At 49.7% G+C, this 22,189-nt stretch overlaps 9 protein-coding genes across 11 annotated transcripts; 5 read left to right on the plus strand and 4 right to left on the minus strand.

Annotated features, from left to right (window-relative positions):
* Positions 1-4,364, minus strand: LOC136194417 (tectonic-2-like). Of its 3 annotated transcripts, none has more exons than XM_065983524.1 (12): positions 3,503-4,364; positions 3,345-3,431; positions 3,221-3,290; positions 3,119-3,177; positions 3,007-3,065; positions 2,502-2,598; positions 2,255-2,452; positions 2,174-2,202; positions 661-2,123; positions 444-608; positions 274-393; positions 1-222 (listed from the first exon to the last, which is right to left on the minus strand). In XM_065983524.1, the coding sequence occupies exons 1-12, from the start codon at positions 3,534-3,536 to the stop codon at positions 45-47; spliced, it is 2,559 nt and encodes an 852-aa protein (XP_065839596.1). In that variant the 5' UTR covers positions 3,537-4,364; the 3' UTR covers positions 1-44. The 3 variants fall into 3 exon arrangements, with proteins under 3 accessions (XP_065839596.1, XP_065839597.1, XP_065839598.1); XM_065983525.1 differs by having other exon boundaries at positions 3,345-3,448; positions 3,503-4,363; XM_065983526.1 differs by lacking the exon at positions 3,345-3,431 and having other exon boundaries at positions 3,503-4,362.
* LOC136194437 (citrate synthase, mitochondrial-like) lies at positions 3,459-5,478 on the plus strand. The gene is made up of 9 exons (XM_065983557.1): positions 3,459-3,549; positions 3,602-3,655; positions 3,705-3,812; positions 3,900-4,007; positions 4,063-4,152; positions 4,201-4,389; positions 4,438-4,764; positions 4,817-4,918; positions 4,966-5,478. The coding sequence occupies exons 1-9, from the start codon at positions 3,529-3,531 to the stop codon at positions 5,341-5,343; spliced, it is 1,377 nt and encodes a 458-aa protein (XP_065839629.1). The 5' UTR covers positions 3,459-3,528; the 3' UTR covers positions 5,344-5,478.
* An 86-nt stretch (positions 5,479-5,564) lies between these two features.
* On the plus strand, positions 5,565-7,331 carry LOC136194434 (uncharacterized). Its single transcript, XM_065983555.1, has 3 exons — positions 5,565-6,069; positions 6,121-7,113; positions 7,169-7,331. The coding sequence occupies exons 1-3, from the start codon at positions 5,631-5,633 to the stop codon at positions 7,237-7,239; spliced, it is 1,503 nt and encodes a 500-aa protein (XP_065839627.1). The 5' UTR covers positions 5,565-5,630; the 3' UTR covers positions 7,240-7,331.
* A 275-nt stretch (positions 7,332-7,606) lies between these two features.
* LOC136194459 (coenzyme Q-binding protein COQ10 homolog A, mitochondrial-like) lies at positions 7,607-8,483 on the plus strand. The gene is made up of 4 exons (XM_065983583.1): positions 7,607-7,752; positions 7,802-7,994; positions 8,054-8,143; positions 8,196-8,483. The coding sequence occupies exons 1-4, from the start codon at positions 7,631-7,633 to the stop codon at positions 8,349-8,351; spliced, it is 561 nt and encodes a 186-aa protein (XP_065839655.1). The 5' UTR covers positions 7,607-7,630; the 3' UTR covers positions 8,352-8,483.
* Positions 8,320-12,485, minus strand: LOC136194413 (uncharacterized). The gene is made up of 12 exons (XM_065983519.1): positions 12,401-12,485; positions 11,331-12,344; positions 11,039-11,274; positions 10,638-10,980; positions 9,659-10,141; positions 9,488-9,607; positions 9,226-9,443; positions 9,066-9,179; positions 8,942-9,009; positions 8,757-8,894; positions 8,608-8,707; positions 8,320-8,552 (listed from the first exon to the last, which is right to left on the minus strand). The coding sequence occupies exons 1-12, from the start codon at positions 12,432-12,434 to the stop codon at positions 8,400-8,402; spliced, it is 3,021 nt and encodes a 1,006-aa protein (XP_065839591.1). The 5' UTR covers positions 12,435-12,485; the 3' UTR covers positions 8,320-8,399.
* A 454-nt stretch (positions 12,486-12,939) lies between these two features.
* Positions 12,940-16,131, minus strand: LOC136194454 (paired mesoderm homeobox protein 2-like). The gene is made up of 3 exons (XM_065983578.1): positions 15,979-16,131; positions 14,668-15,027; positions 12,940-13,962 (listed from the first exon to the last, which is right to left on the minus strand). Exons 2-3 carry the CDS (start codon positions 14,998-15,000, stop codon positions 13,090-13,092), a joined length of 1,206 nt encoding a protein of 401 aa, XP_065839650.1. The 5' UTR covers positions 15,001-15,027; positions 15,979-16,131; the 3' UTR covers positions 12,940-13,089.
* On the plus strand, positions 15,011-19,040 carry LOC136194436 (WAS/WASL-interacting protein family member 1-like). Its single transcript, XM_065983556.1, has 5 exons — positions 15,011-16,778; positions 16,975-17,185; positions 17,246-17,422; positions 17,540-18,520; positions 18,696-19,040. Exons 2-5 carry the CDS (start codon positions 16,993-16,995, stop codon positions 18,800-18,802), a joined length of 1,458 nt encoding a protein of 485 aa, XP_065839628.1. The 5' UTR covers positions 15,011-16,778; positions 16,975-16,992; the 3' UTR covers positions 18,803-19,040.
* On the minus strand, positions 18,970-19,654 carry LOC136194466 (10 kDa heat shock protein, mitochondrial-like). Its single transcript, XM_065983591.1, has 5 exons — positions 19,580-19,654; positions 19,467-19,529; positions 19,319-19,411; positions 19,179-19,268; positions 18,970-19,124 (listed from the first exon to the last, which is right to left on the minus strand). Exons 1-5 carry the CDS (start codon positions 19,580-19,582, stop codon positions 19,071-19,073), a joined length of 303 nt encoding a protein of 100 aa, XP_065839663.1. The 5' UTR covers positions 19,583-19,654; the 3' UTR covers positions 18,970-19,070.
* On the plus strand, positions 19,470-22,064 carry LOC136194430 (60 kDa heat shock protein, mitochondrial-like). Its single transcript, XM_065983551.1, has 10 exons — positions 19,470-19,941; positions 20,010-20,262; positions 20,314-20,396; positions 20,457-20,552; positions 20,614-20,707; positions 20,762-20,930; positions 20,982-21,081; positions 21,137-21,382; positions 21,437-21,773; positions 21,830-22,064. The coding sequence occupies exons 1-10, from the start codon at positions 19,720-19,722 to the stop codon at positions 21,994-21,996; spliced, it is 1,767 nt and encodes a 588-aa protein (XP_065839623.1). The 5' UTR covers positions 19,470-19,719; the 3' UTR covers positions 21,997-22,064.
* The last annotated feature ends 125 nt before the right edge of the window (positions 22,065-22,189 follow it).

The raw sequence follows: 22,189 nt of genomic DNA on the forward strand, positions 1-22,189 counted from the left end.
TATCGTCACGTGTTTTTATCCTCTCGTGACCTGTTCTACATATCTCAGCGTGATCGCCCTAAGCAAGGTCTTATGGTCGCAAGAGTTACGATAATAATCAGCAGTACCAAGAGCCCCCATGCTATCGTTTTCTGATGATTCAAGCCTTCGGATGTATCCAAAAATGGATATAGAATGTCGCCAATACAGGCATCATATTTGCAAATATTTTCTTTTTCAGACCTAAAACCTTTATTAGATAAGCAATTATGCACTCTCTTCTTGGAAACTCACCCTTTCCTTCTCGGTGGTTTCTTTGCCTTCACTTTCACATACTGTACAGTGCTGCTAATCGAAAAGGCTTGCGTCTCTGAGCACTCAGTACACAAATACCTCCAATCAACAAAGTCAAATCTAAAGGCAGTACATCCACATGAGATAAATTATTAAAGAGGACTATTTACCCGAGTTTTGCTCCTACAACCTGCCACTGATCTGCTGAGTAGTCTTCTGTTAGAGGAGTAATTAGAATGACGAGGTTAACTTGTGCTGGAATATTGGCACAGTAGCTAGTTACAGCAGACGAATCATTGGTCAATGAAGTATTATCCGACGAAATATTAGTATTCCTATCAAAAGAAAATTTTTATATTTCAAATAGCGATTAGTTAATTAATTAACCTGATTATTTCCACCCAATCTGACAAATCCGTAGGATCAGATATTCCATATCTCCCAATATGAGATGCCGAAAACAACGCCTCCTGCTCTCCCCTCACCACCTCCCTTACGTCACTACAATTGTTTCTCAGGTCAGTCCGACTCAGTCTGATCACGCAACCGGACACCGAATCTTCTCCAAATAAAATCGTCTCTCTTGACGAATCAACGCAATCTTGACCACCTCGACTACGCCATACCTTCAAGTCCCTAAGTTCTATCGTAGTTCCATTGGCGACACTTCCACTCATGAGAGAAGCCCTGGCTCGGAGAGAATAGCCAGGATTACCTGACTGAGATTTCCAAATATTTGCGAGCGACGTAAAGTTAACGATCTTCATCGCCTTTCCGTTCACATAGGCATCAGGCACATAGTAAAATTGCACGGAATTAACCTGGTCTATTCTTTCGCCGGACGCATTGGTTAAAACCACGTCCACGTCGACGCGAAGTATTTGGCCTTGATTCCAGAAAGCGACATACTTGACCGATTCAACAGCATTCATACACGTATTGGATGCACTGTCAAAAACCGGCGCCAATGGGCTGTTCTCGTGACACTGTTCAACAGCAGTCACAGAATCTTCCTCCTCTGTGGAATTCTTACAAAAGTAAGCAAAGTTAATATCCTCTACTTTTATAGAGGATCTAGGATTTGTGCGTATAGAGACGGGAGCCGAACAGCCGAAGAAGTCACCAGAGCTAAGATAATAGTCAAAGCTCAGAGGAGATTTAGTCCTGCATGTAAACTCCGAGACAATCCTGTGGCACGTTGACTTCGAATCACGCAGAAAGGCAATCGGGCTAAAGTCGGTGCACGACGGCGATGATGTGCTGGTGGGAAGCGTCAGAGGTGCCCCGGAAAATGTCAGTATAACGTCGCCGGATTTATATTGCGTTTGAGTGGATGTCGTTTCGGTTGGATCACTTGGAATCGTTCTTTGATAAGTGAAATGATCTGTACGGCTTTTGATATCTCGGAATTGAGTCTCGTCCGCCGTTGGATCGGTGGCGACGAAATGAAGCCCGAGATTCGGACTGTTATCGTCACGAATACACAGCAGATTATTCCATTCCTTTGTGGATGGATTATCGCAGTTTTCTGCGTGGCTTTGAACGCTGATTTCCGCGCAGGTTGCAAATAGTCTGACGTCCGCTTCGGTGCAATCTTCGTCGCAGCAACAATTGACGTCACACTTTGAATACGTGTGGTCGCAGAAACAGTCGGACGCCGTGGCTAAGCTCAAGTTAAATAGAGGAGAAACGGCGACGGATATAAAGTGAGTGGCTGTGACGTTTGAGTAACGCGGTATGTTGTTGCTAGTGGATTGGGAAGGGGAGAAACAGCAGGCCAATTGAAAGAGTCCTTCGCTGGTCGAAAACGACGTTTGGTCGAGAGTGAGAAATTGAAAATTCACGCCAGACTAGAAACGATAACAAAGCCCATTCAAATGTTTATATATTATTAACTCACCTCAAATGTAATTGAACTCAGTGAAATATCTATAACAGACAGTATCACTGTAATTGTATCTATATTCATTAGGGCGCTTACTCGTTTCTCTGTAGCATATTCCTTTTCTTTCTGTGACGTTCCACAGACGACTTCCACACTGAAAAACAACCTTGCCATCATTTTCATCCAAGGGAGGCTGAAGCTGAGCAGTAATGTCCAAAGGCAAACCATAAAATGAAGATGTCGAGGGAAAGAGACGAAGTGAAGGAGAGACGATACTAAAAGACGCAGAACGACCTATAAAAAGTACATAGGTAAACAAGTAAGGATATATGTATGTATTTGCCTTGTGAATTAGCTCTGTTATATTGAATTCCATCTACTGATTCAGCTGCACACGCTACATCTACGCTATGTCCAAAAGAAGCTACAGTAAAATTAACCTGAAAAATAAGAAAATCGTAATTTTTAACAGCTGTACATTTCTGATAAATGGGGTCAAAATTCCGTCAACTGTGCCGTAGGGTCCGTCAACGGTGCCGTAGGGAGTATATATGGCCGTTCCCCCCAACTCTACTTTTTATGCACAAGCGGCGTTCCATGCGCCTGAACCGCAAGCGCCGCTCGCGCGCAACAAGTGCAGACACTTACACGTCAAAAATGGGCGTTCCCGTCAACACTATTTATGCACGAGTGGCGTTCCATGCGCCTGAACCGCAAGCGCCGTTCGCGCGCAACGAGTTTTTTATTTTGTATGAACGCGGCACTGTACTGTATACACAACTTTTTATAGTAGTATGGGTCGGCGAAAGGCGAGTGCAGAACCCTGTCTGCTTACATCTAAAACTTACTTGCACGACCGCTTCGCCGATAACAGCAAGTGCATCGCTAAATATTAGCCCTAGCGTGCCTGAAAAACTTTCTTGACGACGTCACGTCACTTCTAGATTGTGATTTTCTTACTCGAATCATTGTTTAGAGGAAAACACGTTACGAAGGCATTAGCTCCGGCTACAGGCTCGCTAAATATTTTCAGTTAGTACTTTCTGCGTGTCTCTGTTTTACCTCAAGCCGACTGATACGATTCCCTGGTCCAGAACGAAGACTTCGACCTTTTCCCGGCACAAATTCGCGACTGCAAAAGACGACAAATTAATTACGAAGTCTTTACCCTCCCTAGTATCCCTACAGGGCTTGGAGAGCACTCCGCACGACGCAGCGAGCCAAAGTACAAGCAAAACAACCATACCCATTCCGGGAACCAGAGATGCGGGAACTAGGTAACAGTCCGGGCTGTCGGCATTGACCTTTTCGCGCACGCGTCGGGCATCTATAGCGACCTCTCACCCTTTAGTCCGCCCGATTTCATCATCATGGCCATGCGTCGAATCTTGGTGAGAAAAGACGAAAAAATTTCGCCTACTCCCAATTATCTTTTTCGCTCAGAAACTGTCGGCTTGGACACGGCTTCCGCTGAGATATCGCGCCGCGTCCTCTCTGGTACGTACCTAGTCACGGAAGCGCCTACATTGTACTATTTCCCCTCTAGAGCCTAAAGGAAACCCTCGATAAAACGATTCCCGAAAAACAGGAAGAAGTGAAGCAATTTCGTCGCGAATACGGCGACAAGAAAATCGGGGAAATAACCGTGGATCAGGTAAATAGTGGATTGGCGACGCGAGGGGGAGTGAGAGGACGGGGAGTGTGACCGACCGTGGGGCCCCTCCCCCTCTTTTTCCTACAGGCGTACGGAGGAATGAGAGGTCTCAAAGCGATGGTATGCGAAACGTCCGTTCTCGATCCCGATCGCGGAATCGAGTTTCGCGGCTATTCCATTCCCGAGTGTCAAAAGGTTAGCGTCACGTGATTTAATTGTTAGCGATTTTTTTCGTGAAATTTTTTTTCAGCTTCTTCCCAAAGCTCCCGGAGGTGAGGAGCCGCTGCCCGAGGGGCTCTTTTGGCTTCTTATCACCGGACAAATTCCCACTGAAGAGCAGGTATAAATAAAATATAAATTTCGCGCTCTCTCTAATCTTATTTTCTAGGTCAATGATCTTTCGAAGGATTGGGCGGCGCGAGCCGATTTGCCTCCCCACGTCGTCGGCATGATAAATAATTTTCCTAATAATCTGCATCCCATGAGCCAATTCAGCGCCGCGATAACGGGATTGCAAAGCGAGAGCCAATTCGCCAAAGCCTATGCAGAGGGAATAAACAAGACCAAATACTGGGAGGTAATATATAATAAAGAAATAAAAATAATACGTGATTTTTTTCTGTAGTATGCTTTGGAGGATTCTCTTAATCTTATTGCCAAATTGCCCACTGTTGCTGCCATGATCTATCGCAATTGTTTCCATGACGGCAACGTGTGTCCCATCGATCCGCAGAAGGACTGGTCGGCCAATTTCGCCTCCATGATGGGCTTCGACGATTCCCAATTCATCGAACTGATGCGTCTCTACTTGACAATCCACGCCGATCACGAGGGCGGAAACGTCAGCGCGCACACGTGCCATCTCGTCGCGTCGGCGCTCTCCGATCCTTATCTCTCATTCGCTGCCGCTATGAATGGACTCGCGGGACCCCTACACGGGCTGGCGAATCAAGTAAAAGAAACGCATATAGAATAAAATGATTCTATGTCTATTTTCCCTATAGGAAGTTCTCGTTTGGTTGATGAAGATTCGCGAGCAAGTTGGTGACGATATAACGGATGACGGACTCAAGGAATTCATATGGAATACTCTGAAATCCGGCCAGGTATCTAATCGCACTTTTCCTCAATATCTCCATCTTCTCCCCCTCAGGTTGTTCCCGGCTACGGTCACGCCGTTCTACGTCAGACCGATCCTCGCTACATGTGCCAACGCGAATTCGCCTTGAAACACCTCCCCGACGATCCCCTATTCAAACTCGTCTCGCGTCTGTATCAATACGTTCCGGACATTCTCCTGGAACAGGGCAAGGCGAAGAATCCGTGGCCCAACGTCGACGCTCACAGCGGCGTTCTCCTGCATCATTACGGTCTGACGGAGATGAGCTATTACACTGTCCTCTTTGGGGTGTCGAGAGCCCTTGGCGTGCTTTCCTCTATCGTCTGGTCGCGTGCTCTCGGCTTGCCTCTCGAGAGACCGAAGAGTATGAGTACGATCGGTCTCAAGGCACTCGTTGGCGCTGCCAAGTGAAGAGGGGAGGCCTTTTTATTCACGTGACGGTGTCTCGAATAGTTTTATCGCGGGAGGGTTCGAACGCTCTTTTGCGCTTTGTAGTGTGGTAGAATAAAGGAATTGTAAGCAGCAATACAGCAGTCGATGTTTGGGCGTGATCTAGTCACACAAGGACATAGCCGGATGATGAAGTGTGGGTGCAGTGTGTCAAATACCAATCACTTGAGCAACGTGCTTTGCTCGCACTGACACCTTCACTGTTTAGTTTTGTGACTCCCGGACTCTGTGACGATTTTGTTTCAAAAATGAGATCGGCAGCACTTGGTTTTCTTTTTGCTTTCCTGACGTTGCATGTCGCGCTTTCTGCCAAAGCTAAAGTCCTGATTCTGGGCGGTGGCATCGCCGGCCTTCAGGTCGCCTATCACTTGAAAACGCTCGGAATCAACGATATACTTCTCGTCGAAGCCGACGACCACGTCGGCGGACGTCTCGTAGCCGGCCACGTGGCTGGCATACCGTCAGACAGCGCCTTTTGGGAAGTCGACGAAAGGATAGAAGAACGCGACGTATTGGGCATAATGCTCGACGAATGCAAAGTGTCTATCTCTGATTTTGGCTTACCAACGCGTGTGTTTATCGACGAAAAAGGCAACGTCATTACCACGGAGGCAGAAGCCAGGAGGAAGGATCTGGAGGCGGCACTGAGGGGCCTGAAGACCGATTGGCAGGGACAGAAACTGACCGGTAACTAAACCCACCCCTCTCGCGCCTCTCTAAGTCTTTTTTTCTTTGTAGCAAGAGACGATCTGACAATGCACGCGGCCCTGCGACTCTACGGCTGGCACCCGCGAAATTCCATCGACGTCGCCGTCGAAGGATGGATATTCGACTCTCTCCTTCAACCGGGCGAACAATCGGCGTCAAACTATCTCTACACGAACGGCGGCCTCAACTCCTACTCGGAACACGCGGAGATGTACGCGGCGGGACAGGACGAGAATTTCTCGACGATGAAACTCGTCGACTGCATGAAAAATTTCGTCTTCGCTCCGAACGACGAGCGTCTGCTTCTCAATAAGCGCGTGACGAAGATCAGGTATTCTACGACGGGCGTCACGGCGATTGACGAAAACGGGACGACGTACGAAGGCGACTACGGCGTCGTCACATTCAGTCTGGGAATACTTCAGGAGGATTTCGTCGAGTTTCAACCGAGACTTCCCTATAGGAAACGTCTCGCTATCAACGAATTCGTCATGTTGCCGTTGACGCTCGTCTGGGTGCGATTCGACAGACGAATTCAAATCGAAGGCGAGCGATATCGATTCTATCTCTTCGCCAATGCGCATCGATGGAATTGGCACTGGTGTCGCGACGTTTTGAGCTCGAATCAGAACGCGAGCTTCGACGTCCTTCGATTCTGGTTGACCGGCGAGAATGCGCTTCGAATCGAACGTCAATCGCTGAACGAAACGCTCGACGAAGTGAATGAGGTAATGATGAGCGCATTTGGAGTCGCGCCCGTTTCCGTCGTCTTGAATCACCTCAATTATGATCGACGGTATTATGGGGGATATCGAGCTTGGCCCACGGGTGTGACGCTCAATGATTTCGACGAGCTGAGGAGACCGGTTTGGAATCGTCTTTTCTTTGCCGGCGACGCGTATCAAATTCCGCTTTTTGCTCGAGCGGCGGCGATTAGTGGGAATGAGACGGCGCAGGTGATTGCCGATTGTATGGCGGGGAAGTCGTGCGGTTATGAGATGTATGGCGAGTCGTTGTGTTCAGGTAAATTGTTGATTTTTTTTCTGGTGAATTTTCTGTGGATTTTTTTTTCGTGTAGGTGCCGCTTTGGAGGAGATGTCTCTCGTCGCTTTGTCTGCTTGGGCGTTTGTCTTCGCTACGCTGCACTAATACGTTGTATTGTTGTGAGTTATTAGAATGAGTTTGCTTCATTGTTTCAACGTCCAATATCATCTAGAGCAAAAAATATATATGAGCTATTCTGTCCGTTTCTACGCACTTTGAGGAGGCGCCAAGACGCCAGGAAGCCGATCAAAGCTCGGGCGTTGGCGTTCGACCGCTTTTCGGGGGGTTTTGGGCGGTGAACGACCGAAAGCTTCGTTTTTCGGTCTCTATTTTGGTTTCGCGACAAATTTCAAGTTCTGGCCTTGGCGAACGATGTTTACTTCGACCACTAGTATCCGTGCTTCGACGCCGCCGCAGCAGTAACGGTGAGTTTGAGCAAAAGAGACACCGAATCCTCGGAAGCGTGCCGTGCGCTAGGCTCTACTCTGAGATTGCTATGATACCTCGTCGCTCCTTCGTCTGTTTCCACAGGCCCAGGCAAACGCTCAAGACTCTTTTCACATTTCCCAATCCATTCCAAAGCGACAGCATCAGCTACTCAAAGCAAAAAGTCCTCCGGTAGCGATCTACGACACAAATCCTTCCAAAATCATTTGATTTCGCGCAGCTATACGCCCGAGCAAGTATTCAACGTCGTCGCCGACGTCGACTCGTACAAATACTTCCTCCCGTGGTGTCGCGACTCTCGCGTTTACGACAGAAAAGGAACAAAAGCGAAAGGCCTCATGATAGTCGGGTTTCCGCCCTTCGTAGAACGATACACGTCCGATATGACACTAATCAAACCATCACTAGTCAGAGTAAAGACATAGAAGTATAGTCACCTGAGAAGTTTCTCGAGAAAAAATTCTCTTCCCAGTCTATAGCAAGTGGAGATAAATTATTTAAAGAATTGATCACCGAATGGAAAATGAGTGCAGTAGAAGAGAAGTGCGTGGTCGATTTTAACGTAGGTGGTAAAAAGAGATAGCAGTATTGGATAGAATTCATTTTTTCGTCAGATATCATTTCAATTTCGATCCTCTCTTCACTCCAAAGTGGCCACCGTCTTTTTCGACGAAGTGGCTCGTACGATGGTCGGAGCTTTCGAACGACGCTGTGCAGATCTCTACGGATTCAGGCCAATTTCAAAAAAAAACTTGACTCCTCAAAAGTAAGACATTGATATTATTTTGTGCGGTAGAAAAAAACTTTTTCCCTAATATTTAAATAATGCTGACGAGCTCGCTGATTTTTTCGTCGAGTTGCTTGACTATAGTATCAATTTCTCGCGTCTTTTCGCCTTCGTCGGGTTCGTAGAGGGGATTCGCGAAAGTGTCTTCTTGCTCGTCAGTAGACGTTTCCAAAATAAGATAGTTCTAAGATATGTGTAGTTCTCTCGTCTAAAAATTTATTTTTTATATTTGTTCTTACCGCATCTGACGCTAAGAGTTGTTCAATTCGTTTTGCTAGTTCTCTAAATGGTGGGCGTTCCATTGGCTGCATAGCCCAACAGTTTTTCATAATTTCGTAGCTAAGTCAATGATTGAGTCCCCTTTGTTAATTTTAGCCTGTGATCTTACAGTTTGCCTGAACAGTTGTCCGGCTTTTTCATTCGATATCCTCCTTTCAGTTTAGTGTAGAGGTCTTCTAGACGAATCTCCGAATAGGGCGAGTCTCCCAGCGTCAGAATCTCCCACAAAACGACTCCGTACGACCAGCTAAGAATTATTAGAGGAAATAATTTTAATTAAACTGAATTTCTTACATGTCACTTTGGATGGTGCGCGGATTGTTCTCATTGAACAATTCAACGGCCATCCATTTTTCAAATTCCTAAAGATGACAAACGGTTATGAATACATAGATACGAGAATTTCTATTGCACGAACTTCGCCCACACTTCGTCCACTCATCCTTTGATTAACGAGTCCAAAATCGCAAAGTTTCATAACGAACTTACTCCCAACCAATACATTTCGAGCGGCCAAATTCCCGTGCACGCGCTAACAATAAGAATTAGCTTCTATAGAAGGTCTCTATTTCTTATACCTTCATTGCTGTGAGGTGTTCCATCCCTTTGGCAATTTGAAGAGCGAATGTTAGCAGTTCACTTGGTAGTAGCGTGATAGTGGCTGTTTTAGTAGTAGTATCCACGGGGTTGAGACTGAGACTGGGTGGCGTTCCGTCCATCTCTTGACAGCGAGCTTTTTGTAGAAAATCTCGCAGATTTCCATGCGGTGCAAATTCGTAGACAATCATCATTGGCTCTATATACAGATAAACGAAGGAAATACGAGAGAGGGTATCTCACGTCTATCGCCATCCGAGACACAGGCACCCCAAAACGAAATAACATTAGGATGACGTAAGGTATCCTTCAGTATATCCAACTCCTCAACAAACAGCCGCTTATCCTCATCACTACTATTCGCTAAAAGTAGACGAATAAATAGATAAAGAACGAACCTTTTTAAAAAGTCACCTTTTAGAATCTTTATAGCTACGTCCGTTTTGTCCCTTCCTCGCAGTCCCATTACCTTACCGTAGTAGACATCAGTGTAGGATCCCTTTCGAATAGTGTACCCCAGTCTCAAATTCCGCCTGGGAATTGTCCAAAAACTATCGAATTTTTTCGTCTCGACGTTCCCTGAGGACGGCGCTCGTCTCGTCGTCGTCGTCGTCGTCGTCGCGTCTCCCTCGTCGTCCGTTTCGTCGGAGTCTTCATAGACGGTCGGCAGGCGAGGCTGTTTAGACACGGTCGATCGACGCGACGCGTTTTCTTTTCTCTCGACGCTCGGTAGTATTTCGTTGAGTAGAATCTGATCGAGTCGCTGCTGCTTCATGGTGGCGCGTCGCCAGAATATCGCCGTCGCCACGACGAAGAGAACGAGGAGAAAGCAGCCAATCGAACCGGCTATAATAGCGTAGATATACTCCTTGCGAAAGCCGTTGGACGATTCCGGTTCTAGAGACAAACAACACGTTTGGAAACCCCTGAGTAATAGACGTTTCCATATCCGCTGATATAGAGCCTCTGGTTCTATAAAGGACACCTCTATTGATGCTCTCATTCATTAGGATGTTTGCTTGAATCTAGTAATTTGAGCCGGACATTAAATAAATCTAGAGGGGTTTCTCTAATATCCGTATTTTGTCCCTTCCTCAGGGTTCCCTGTCAATGTGAGTGTGTGAGTGAGTGAGATATTTATTTATACAGGGATTGTCTTCAGCTCAAGGCTAATCCTCCAGACACCCTGTCAATCAGTAGGCGGAACTCATGCGGAGACGTTTCCCAAAGAACGGATGGGTGACCATTCCTTGGAAAGCGTACCCATAATTTCGTTTTCATTCATGTGTTGTCTAATTATAGCCAGATAACACATCTTGCGAATTGCACGTAATCAAAAACTAATGACTAATACCACCTCTCAAAAAAAAGAATGGGACTTCTAAACTCTTACCTGTCGGACTAATAGTACCGGTATATTCGCATCCAGTGGTGCATCGAGATGAATTCAATCGAGCCACAATTCTCTCCGTAATCGCTTGACTCTTCGAAAGCGGTGCCATATCCGGGAACCCGTAATCGGTCAGTCTGACGTAAACGCTATAGCAACAGACTGCGTCGTCGTTGTCAAGACGACGCACTAGCGATAGAGCCCCACTCGTGGAATTGAGTCGAAACGGATTGGGCTCGACGCGACGCGCTTTATTTTCGACGACGCGCGTAAACTCCATTTCCATAGTTACTGTTGATTTAGACGAGTCCGCATCCACCCATCCAATTTGGGCAATCGATTCGTTCTATATATATAATCCATTAGATTCATAACGCATGCGTATTCATGAACGATTCGCCTACCAGATGGATGCTATCTGGAATGGTAATCTCTTTGATTGTGAGCACGGGAGGATTGTCGTTGGCATTAATGAGTCGGACGGTTACCGTCGCGTTCGCCGTCGCGCCGCCGTTCGATCGCGCGACGACGCGAAAGGTAAATACCTTCTTTTGATCGGGTTTTTCGTAGTCGAGCGACGTCGCTAGACTCAGTGTAGCTTCGGTTTCGTTTGTCGAGGTCAAGCGAAACGGAAGGGACCCTGAAAGCGAAAGAAAAAACGCTCGAGGAATTTCCGGAACTCGATGACGTACGTACCCTCATCGTCATCATTCACGTTCAAAGCGAAGCGGATCTCTTCCTCGAGAGGAAAGCCCCTCACTTTGAACACCATTAGACTCTTTCCCCGATTTTCCGTCTCCGGCAACGAGATCGATACGTTCTTAGGAAATATCGCCGGAGCGATAGCAAAAATTCGTATCGATCCCGTCGTCGTTCTATTTCCCCTTCGAGCCTCATAGAATATTCGATACGTGCCCGCTTTTAACCGATTCGCGATAGAGACTATCGTTCCTGATAGAGTAGCATTTGGCGCCTCGGAAACGTCACGGAGCCCGTAGCTCACGTGCACCCCACAATATTCAGTCAGATCGATGTGAAGCGGTCTCGGAGCGACAGTGCTCGTCGAAACCGTGCCGTTTTTGCAGAGCAACTCGCGCGGTTGAATCGAAACTCGAACGCGAATCGTTTCGTTGATTCGAATCGCGTTCTCGAACTCCAACGCGACGACGATTCGCAAGGCGATAATCGTCGCCGAATCGTCGTCAAAGCGTTCGAGACTTCGATTCACGTACAAAAACGAACCGTTTTCGGTTCGGTCCAAGGCGAAATAGTCATTACCGCCGTAGTAGACTAGGGGCAGATCGTTCGGTTGCTTGCAGCGGAAAAAAGTGACGATGGTTCCTACTTCCGCTTCGGCGCTTAGCGTCGCGTTAATCGTCGTCAAGGGACACGATATAGCCTTCGTTACGACGATTCTCAATTCGACGACGCGAACGACGCGTCGAGCCGTCGATACGTCGATTGAGAGTCGAAACTCGCGTCCTCCAAAACCGAGTAGCGATTTGGCGAGCGTTAGGGCCCCCGTTCGGGGATTTAGGGCGAATCGATCGTGGGAATTCGGGGTGGAGTTGGTCGGCGAGCTCCAGGCGAATTCGTGCGCATCGCTGTCGTTCTGCCGTGAGACAAGGACGTAGCCGATAGGAGTTTGCTCAGGAATGATCGCAACGTCCGCCGCGGAGTCTTCTCCGCGATTCAAAGTAGACCATGTGACTAAAAAGGGAGAGTGGGGTAGAAAAATCGCATTAGCGCCGGATGTCGTCGATTACCGATCGATAAGAAGAGGATGCACAGTCGAGACATTTCGCTCTAAGGCATTTTTCGTACTACAGTGTACCCTTCCCTCGTATTTGAAATCGTGTGATTGGTCCGTGGGAATGCACGTGAGGTGGAAACACCGTCACGTGCTTCGAAAACGACTCGCTTTTTCTCGGTACGTACGATGCGTGTGCGCAATCCGGACGTCCGGTATTGCGGACAAAAGGTGAGCGCGCCGCGGATTTTCCTTCGCGCCCGCATCCTGCCCTTTGGCTTCCACCATTCGACCCCGAGGGAAGAGTCCTATCAACACACCGCACGTGACGTAGAACGATAAGTTAATCTTATAAGGAGCGGATGTCCTCCCCCTGGAGAGAGCAATCGATTGTGGAGCACTTAGCCATTGCAACGCACTAACGCAATAAAAGCGACAAACAAAACGAGAACTAGACTGAAAGCGGCGGCGGCGGCGGCGGCGACAGTGGTGGCGACACCATTTGCATAGAAGAGAGAATAGTAAAAAAATGGAGGCCCCACCCCAACGCGTGCAAACGTTAGTAGTCTCCATAGTGCAGAGAGAGAAGAGATTAACACTAAACGATTCGTCCCTAACGTACGTACACAAAGAGTAAAATTAGGTAAAGCAGCCTACAGGAATAATTCTCAGTATTTTTTTTCTCGGACGAGTCTTTTGATTCTTTTATTGCGTGAATGTGACGGTCGCCGCCGCATGCTCCTGCGCTTTGTTCCTCAAGTGCGCAATGCTCGAAATGCGCCTATCTTCCGGCTCCGGCATGCCAGCGAATCCCGCCGCCGCCGGCGGCGGTGGCCCCATATGTGCCGCCTTAGCGTACGAACCGAACGGCGACGCCTGAAACGGCTGCCCGTTCGGCATAGTCGGACTCCCCTGAAAGCCGGCAGCGGCCGGCGGCGAACGGATATGACCAGGAATCAGATTATTCGAAATAGGCGAACTCTGCGACGTAGGGTGCACGCCAGTGCTCCCTCCGCCGCTCGTCGTCGTCGGCGGCGGCGGCGGAGGCTGCGGTTGCACGTATGTAGAATAATTCGGCATATGATACGCAGCCGCAGCCGCAGCGGCGCTCGCCGCTGGATGAAGACCCGGCGGACTATTAGCTGTCGTAGACGAGGGCATGACCCCGTAGAGTCCCCCTACTTGATTTTGAGATTGGTGGTGCTGTTGCTGCTGCTGCTGCTGATGATGATGATGATAACTCATTGTCGGGCTCATGTTATGGAGAGGAGACTGGGTGACGGACGGTGGAGGTGGTGGCGGCGGCGGCGCTCCCCATCCCGTCTGCTCCAGCGGCGGCATTTGATGGGTGAGCGGTTGATAGCCGGGCATCGCCGTGTAGGCTGAGTAGAGTGGCGCGGAAGCGACTGACGGTCGAGCGGCGTACGCCGTTTGTACGTTGCGCGGTATTCCTGGCGCTGTCACTGCTGTGGGACTGGCCATTGTGACGGCGCCGCCCGCCGCCGCAGCGACAGCCGCCGCCGTTGCCGCCGCCTTTTCGCGCTTTCTCCACTTGGCACGACGATTTTGAAACCAGACCTAAATAATAGAGAGCTGAGATAAAAACTATTGATAGATCTTCCAAATTGGAAGATTTCCAGTGAAAGGTGACTTGGGCAATCTGGTGGGGTTTTTGTGCGTTGGATGCCTCTAGGCAGGTATGTCACTGCTGAAGCTTCAACAGTTCCAACTCTGTACGGTCCCAGACCCTTGGCCGCCTACTAATTTCTAATTTCATTGCCCCAGTGCCTCCTAATCTCATAATAAGGGGGAAATGGAATGGGGGAAGGAGTCAACACTTGGGTCACACAAAGAGTCTCCTCTAGGGAATCTGAATAGAAAGGGGGACGGATTTGACTGAAGCTAACTGAAGCCGTAGAAAAGGGGTAAAGATAGATGACGACGCAGCTGTTGCGGGCGTCGCTTCCCTCATAAGGAAAGCACTTGTAACCCGGGGAAGGGGCCTGATTAAATCATACTGTCTGCTCGGAGATGGTGTTTGCATGCCATCGAAACGAAGAGCCCAAGGCAAAAGGGGAACGAAAAAAAGGTAAGTCGAGAAACTGTGTCATTTTCGAAGGAGAATATGGGAGGGGAATCAGGGGATCGATTATTTTGACTAAACGAGCGGCACGCGTCTACTTTCTGTTCTCCTCCTCCTCCCTCGATCTAATGATCACGTCCAATTACGAAATCTTCTTTCCACCCCTCCCCAAAACTGCTCACTACCAAGCTCCCCCTTACCTGGACTCTGGCTTCGGTCAAGTTGATTTTCAACGCCAATTCTTCTCGCATGAAAACGTCCGGATAGTGCGTCTTCTGAAAGGCGCGCTCCAATTCCTCGAGCTGATGGCTCGTAAACGTCGTCCTATAGCGACGTTGTTTGCGTTTCATGGGCATTTGCTCGGGACGTTCCGTCGGCGTCGTGTCGCCTCCGCCGCCGCCGCCGCCGCAGAGGTCACCGCCATTGCTACCTCCTGTTCCTTCCAATGGGCTCTCGACCTTTGCGCGCGTTGGCGGCGTTGCGTCGCCACCTGCGGTTATGACGGGTTTTTGGTCGACTTGATGCTGCTGCATATCGAATTTCGAATCAAATTTCGAGCGCTGTACGAGGAGAGAAGAGCGACTGTCAAGTGGCGTCGTGCAAGCGAATCACCCGCCTTTCATTTCTAACAAGATTGCGCTCGGGGCGGGGCGGGGCGAGGACCGGACGGAACGGAACGCACGAAGCCGTGCCGAAGCGCGAGGTCGTACTAAATCGGGAAGCGGCGGGTAAACCGCGTGTCACGTCAGTCCACACGCACGCCACGCACAATGCGGCAATTTGTTATCACTGCATATCGTTTCGAACGCCGACCGTCGACATTATTCATGGGGAGAGACCGAGGTATTCTTGCGCGGGGTCCGCTCGCCGGATTCGTGCAGGAATCTCGATCGTTTCGCGCGCACCACGTCATGCAAAGGGGGGGCGGGAGAGTGGGATATAAAACAACAATCAACCGTATTGTCGTCGATTCTCTGCGGGGCGCTAAGCGAGCAAATTCGCGCTAATCGGAACGATTCGAAGGCATTGCGCTTATCAATCGCGCGCTTAGCGGCTTGTAGTAAGAAGAGATCAAAAAGGCGGAGGCAACCGCAAAACGGAGATCGACCGATAAAAAAATTTCCAATTAGGCGAAAGGAGAAGGCCCGCTGGGAGGGATCTCACTCGTTTTCGAAGTGCTATCGCACCTCGCGGATAACGAGTGAGGTGGCTCTTGCACTTGGGAGGTTTCGCGTGCAAGGCGGGCGGGCGGGCGACGCGCCGGCGCGTTCGAGATCAAGGGTCCGCCTAAGCGACAAGATGTCGCAAGCGCGACGACGAAAGGGGCACGACGAACACGTGGAAAATCGATCGCGTACGAGGAGTGGAGCTGCATGGAAAAGGACGCTCGCTAATAGATCGAGTTTTCGGCGGCCAATCACGAGTTGTCGAGCACTCATTCGATTAGTTGGAGCCCAGGGGTCAGCGAGGAATCGTCGTACCGAAGACGTTCGGCACTTCCGCGGTCTTACCCGTGTCGTTCCGTTCGTTCGTATCGCTCCTTCGCTCGTCGTCGTCGTCGCTGCTCCGATCGTGCCACGGTGACGCAAAGACGCGACGATGACGAATAGCGTTGCGGGGACTGGGGAGAGGGGCAAGGTGTGCGAGTGACCGGCGTGGCGAGTTTAGTGGTATTCAAGTGGGCGGGGTTTGTTTGCCCAGCACAAGATGTTCCTCAGGGTCTAATTAGCTCAATGGGCAACGATGCCATTTTAGTCAATATTGAATCGGAATGGCCGAGCCAATCAATGGGTTGCAAGCTCGTGTCGGCGAAATCCGGCTTCGCTCACTAGGTCCCGAACTTTATACTCTATGCTTATGAACGACTCAATGTCAATAAGATCATATTGAAAAGAGGAAGTCAGCAACGTTGGATTTGTTTTGAGAGGCAGACCACGACTCGTACACACTGTACTTATTTTGTCGGTCTGCAGGAATCAAGCACGTGTACTGGGCTTGCGCAGTTCTGTCGGAAACTCGGATTTCCAGCCCAGCTTCGAAACATTATTTGATAGGGCAATCATCGCTAATCAACCTAGTAAAAATCAAATGTACCCTACAAGAGAACAAATCGTTATCGTATAACGAAGATCAATAACGTGGACCTAAGAAGTACTGAATGCGCTTGCGCAAGTGCCCGATGACGTAGTGAGACGGTATTTCCTTGTGAAACAAGACGAGTAGGGCGACGGCAGCAGCGTGGACCACGGGGAATCTCAGCTGCAGACTTACCCCGAACACAGCAACTCTTCATAACTAGACGAAACTCGAGGTGAGGCCCCCTTACCCCAGCGACGACCTTCGAAACGCCGTATCGTCGTTTTCCAACGCCGAAGCAGTTGCAGCGTAGATCGAACACTACAATAGACAGCTAGAGAGCCGACGCAAGCAGTTCGTTTCGATGTGGGGGCCCTTTTGGTAGTTCCTTATCACGTGGCCAGATCTCATTGATTCCTTTCGTTCTCCAGCGTGCAAAATCATTCACAATGCCACCTCCCCCACCCCCACCACCCCCTCCGGGTCCCCCTCCGCCGCCGACTCTTTCCCAAGCCAACACAAAGAAACCGAATTTGTCAAAAAATGATCAGAAGAGTCGAGGCGCTTTATTGGACTCGATTCACAAGGGAGCAAGGTTGAAGAAAACGGTCACAGTCGACAAAAGCGCTCCCGTCCTAGACAGTAGGAAAAATCCATTTATTGATTATCAGATATACATAAAATGAAATATTTTTATATTAGAGCCAAAGGGTCCATCTGGTGGCGGAGTAGGAGGAGGAGGAGGTGGAGGAGGAGGAGGAGGAGGAGGAGGAGGAGGAGGTTCATCTGGTGGTGGAGGTGGAGCTATGGGACTAGGAGGTCTTTTTGCTGGTGGAATGCCAAAATTGAGATCAGCTGGAGCATCCAGACCAACAGGAGGTAAATAAATAATTGAATAAATAAATAAAAATATAAATCAATACGTGTATGTTTAATTAACTGAATTTTTGCTTGGTAACGTAATAGTTTCTAATAGACTTTTTCTTCTATGTTTAGGCGCTGGAGGAGGTCGTGCGATCAAACCCCCGGGCATGGCAAACGGTCCATCTCCATCTCCATCTCAACCGAGTCGAGGACCTCCTGCATTCAATCGAGGACCTCCCCCCTCGTCGTCCGGCCCTCCGCCACCTCCACCCTCATCGCGAGCTCCCTCAATGTCAAATCCACCGCGAGCTCAATCCAACGCTCCTCCGCCGCCGCAACGCTCCGGACCGCCACCGCCGCCCATCCGAAACAACCCCCCGGCACCGCCAACGCGCGCTAACGCAGCGCCACCGCCGCCGCCGACACAGCAACAAAGAACGCGCGGTGGACCACCACCTCCGCCTCCAACCCGATTCAATCCCCCTCCCTCTCCCGCGGGATTTGACGCCACAGACTCGGGCCCACCGCCCCAGCTTCGACACAACCGTCATCCTCCTCCGCCGCGAGCCGCCGCGGCGCCGCCACCGGCGACCAGCGCTCCGCCGCCGCCGCCTCCACAACGATCCAACACAGCCAGCGCGCCGTCGAGTCATCATCATCCGCCGGCACCACCAAATCGGATGTCGCATCCGAATCGAGGCGCTCAACCGCCGCCGCCGCCGGGTCGTCAGACGGCGCCGCCACCGCCGCCTCAACGAGCAAGCAATCCGCCTCCGTCGCGACCTCCCGCTGGACTGCGTGGTCTTCCTCCGACTCCGCCGACTAGATCTGCTGCTCCGCCGCCTCCTGGGCGATCGTCCGGAGCGCCGCCGCCGCCGCCGCCGACGAGGCAGGCGGCTCCTCCGCCGCTTCCTGGCGGTGGACGCGGTGCGCCGCCTCCGCCGCCGAATAGGAATTCGTCGGCGATGCCGCCGGCGCAGAGGCGGAGTGCCGTCTCAATGGAATCACCTGTTGATGATTTTGAGTCACGGTTTCAGTTTAGTTTCGATATGCCACCGCCTGACAAGTATGAACCCGGTCCAAAGACGTATCCAAGTCACAACAGGAAAAACAGTAAGAACGGGTAGAGATAGATAAAGAGATAAGGATCAAGAGGAAAGGTCTAGTAGTGTGTGTATAGTTGATACAGATCATATAACTGACGTTTTAACTGTATATAGTCTTATTAGATTAATAGTGCCTTTCGCTCTCTGTCACGATTCTAGTATTGAAATTATTCTCGCGATAGAACAACCAAGGGCTGGGCCAAGTGGGCCGGCTCCTTCTGCTCCTGGAAGCCGAGGCGCGCCGCCGCCACCACCAGGGTCAAGAGCGCCGCCTCCGCCTCCGCGTTAGCATTAGTCAGGCGTTTATCTTTGAAGGATTTGAGGGAGGGATCGAAGGATTGATGATGATGATGACTTGTGATTGACTGCTACTCTTTTGTGGCAGCTGTTAGTACGAGTACGAAATATCTGTATAACCTAAGTCATAACGATGAATTTTGATGTGTGAAAGTGTAGAGACGACTGTTCTTTTTTTCTTTTGTGTAGCTATTATTATTTTGACCGATCATCGTGTACACACAACGTTACCGGGCTACTCTAACGCACGTTAAGCAGTTCTACTCCGGCTTGAATTTGCCCAACAGATCGCCGTCGCGAAACAAGACGTATTCCTAGAGAAGAATAATGGTCGAAAAAACGTACGGAGTCAAATCGCTTTGCCTTGCCTTTTCGTCGAGCTCGATTTTCGTTCCGCCGTATTCGGGAAGTAAGACCGTGTCTCCAACGGCCACGCTAACTGGGTCCCTTTCCCCTTTCTACGCAACAAATTCTTATAAAAGTCTCGCCGCGAGTACTGGCGACCTACTTCGTTTATTCTGCCTTCGCCCACTGCTAAGACCTGACCTTGGTTCATTTTTCCCTGCGACGTTTCTGGTAACAAGACGCCTCCTTTTGTTTTCTGTAATCAAGTTGCTATAGTAGGCGAAAGGACTAGACAGTAGGATCTACTATACCGAAACGGGGGTCAGTCGTTCGACCAAAACGCGATCGAACAGAGGAACGAGACGCCGTAGAGCCTACAGAAGTCGATGAGACGTAGAGGCGCGAATTTTCACGTCGCACTCACCATGCTGAGCTGAGCTGATGCAACGGGGGAGACAAACGCTCGAAGATTTCGCCTGGAAGGGTGACCACGTGTTAATCCGGGCCGCCGTTTGCTAGAACCTTCGACCACGTGTTGCTTCGCCTTGCATCAGTCTCCCGAAGATGCTGCGTCTCTCTCGCGCTCTACGTCCCGTCTATCAATCGCAAGCCTTACTTCGTCCCTCGGCGACGACGCTCGCCGCCGCGGCGAACGCCGTATCGCTCCAACAACAGCCGCGTCGCGGCTTCGCGAAGGAAATTCGCTTCGGCGGCGACGCACGCGGAAAAATGCTCGAAGGCGTCGACATTCTCGCCGACGCTGTCGCAGTCACGCTCGGACCTAAGGTAAAGAAACGCGATCATGGACGAACACGAACACGTGACCAGAAATATTTATTTATTTGTTTTCTTAGGGTAGAAATGTCGTGCTGGAACAGTCGTTCGGAGGGCCGAAGATAACGAAGGACGGCGTCACCGTTGCAAAGCACATCGACCTGAAGGATAAATTTCAGAACATTGGAGCCAAACTTGTTCAAGATGTAGCGAATAAGACGAACGAGGAGGCTGGCGATGGAACGACGACTGCGACGGTTCTGGCGCGTTCTATTGCACGCGAAGGATTCAAGTATGTCACCACGGGAGCCAATCCACAGGAAGTCAGAAGAGGTATACTTAATTACTTATGATTAATTATTTTAATACTTATTTTTCTATTAGGTGTTCAGGCGGCTGTTGATGCTGTTGTTGAGCGATTAAAGGAACTATCGAAGCCTGTTACGACACCTGAGGAGATTGCTCAGGTTGGATTTTTATTTGTAATTATTGGACTATTATTTATTTATTTATCTGTGCTCTCTAAGGTTGCTACAATTTCCGCTAATGGGGATAAGACTATTGGGGATTTGATATCATCTGCAATGAAGACAGTTGGAAAACATGGGGTCATCACTGTCAAAGTAATAGAATTCTTTATACTAACATAATTATTTATTTATTTATTTTCTCCTTGGGATTCAGGATGGAAAGACTCTCAAGGACGAATTGGAAGTCATAGAAGGTCTAAAATTCGATCGCGGATACATATCCCCGTATTTCATAAACACAGCAAAAGGTAATTTAATTAAAAACACATAGAATAATTTTTCAATTACATTTTTTGTCTTAGGTCAAAAGGTTGAATACCAGGATGCCTTTGTGCTTTTATCTGAGAAAAAGATTTCGAGTGCTCAGTCTCTTGTGCCTGCATTGGAGCTATCAATCAAGCATCGTCGTCCACTCGTCATTGTAGCTGAAGACCTAGATGGAGAAGCGCTGACGACGCTCGTGTTCAACAGGCAAAAATAAATAAAATTTAATTTTTATAATTATTGATTTTTGGTGTTAAGACTAAAGGGTGGAATTCAAGTCGTCGCCGTCAAAGCGCCGGGTTTTGGAGACAATAGAAAGAATCAGATACAGGATATGGCCATAGCAACGGGAGGAAGAGTGAGTGGGGGGCCCCTTTTGAGGAAACAACGACGCTATGCGTCTTTCTTCGCAGGTTTTCGGCGAAGAGGGAATCGATATGAAATTAGAGGACATCAGTTTGAGCGATTTCGGCGAAGTGGGCGAAGTCACCGTAACGAAAGACGATACGCTTCTGCTCAACGGAAAAGGAGCGAAAGAAGACGTCGAAAAGCGTTGCCAGGCAATCAAGGAACAACTCGAAGACACGACATCCGAATACGAACGCGAAAAACTCAACGAACGCCTCGCAAAACTCTCCGAAGGCGTCGGAGTACTAAAGGTACGAGAGAAAAAAATCGCGCGCTAAGAAAAACGTGACGTCACGAATCCTTAGCTCGGCGGCGCGAGTGAAGTCGAAGTAAACGAGAAAAAGGATCGCGTGAACGACGCGCTGAACGCGACGCGTGCCGCCGTCGAGGAGGGCATCGTTCCGGGCGGCGGCACGGCGCTGTTGCGCTGTCTCGTGGCGCTCGACGCCGTTCCGGGAGCGAACGAAGACCAAAAGATCGGCGTGAGCATCGTGCGACGCGCGCTCGCCGCGCCGGCGCGACAAATCGTCAAGAACGCCGGCGACGAAGCGTCGCTCGTCGTCGATAAGATTCTCGGCTACGACGATCCGAATATGGGCTACGATGCGCTCAACGGAAAATTCGTAAATTTGGTAGAACAAGGTACGCGCGCGCGCTATCAAAGTGGGAGGGGTCTTGCAAGGTCTTTCTCTATATAGGAATCATCGATCCGACTAAGGTTGTTCGTACGGCGCTGATCGACGCCAGCGGCGTCGCTTCGCTTCTCGCCACCGCCGAAGCGACGATATGTGAATTGCCTAAAGAAGATTCGCCAATGCCGGCGGGGGGCCCCGGGATGGGGGGCATGGGAGGCATGGACTTTTAGTTGATTCATTGTAGTGCACTCTCCTTTTGGACACGTACTCCCTCTAATAAGAGAAATTGTGGCGCGCATATGGGGTCGTCAGTGTAGCGCACGTTCTAGTGTCTGCTTCGCTGCCTATTCTCTCTCGCTCTTCCTACATGCATGATATGAAAAATTATTAGATTCGCGGGCTTCGTACAGGTGCAGCTCACGC

Source organism: Oscarella lobularis, chromosome 13 (genome assembly GCF_947507565.1).
Source record: "Oscarella lobularis chromosome 13, ooOscLobu1.1, whole genome shotgun sequence".
In the NCBI taxonomy this organism is placed as follows: Eukaryota; Metazoa; Porifera; class Homoscleromorpha; order Homosclerophorida; family Oscarellidae; genus Oscarella; species Oscarella lobularis.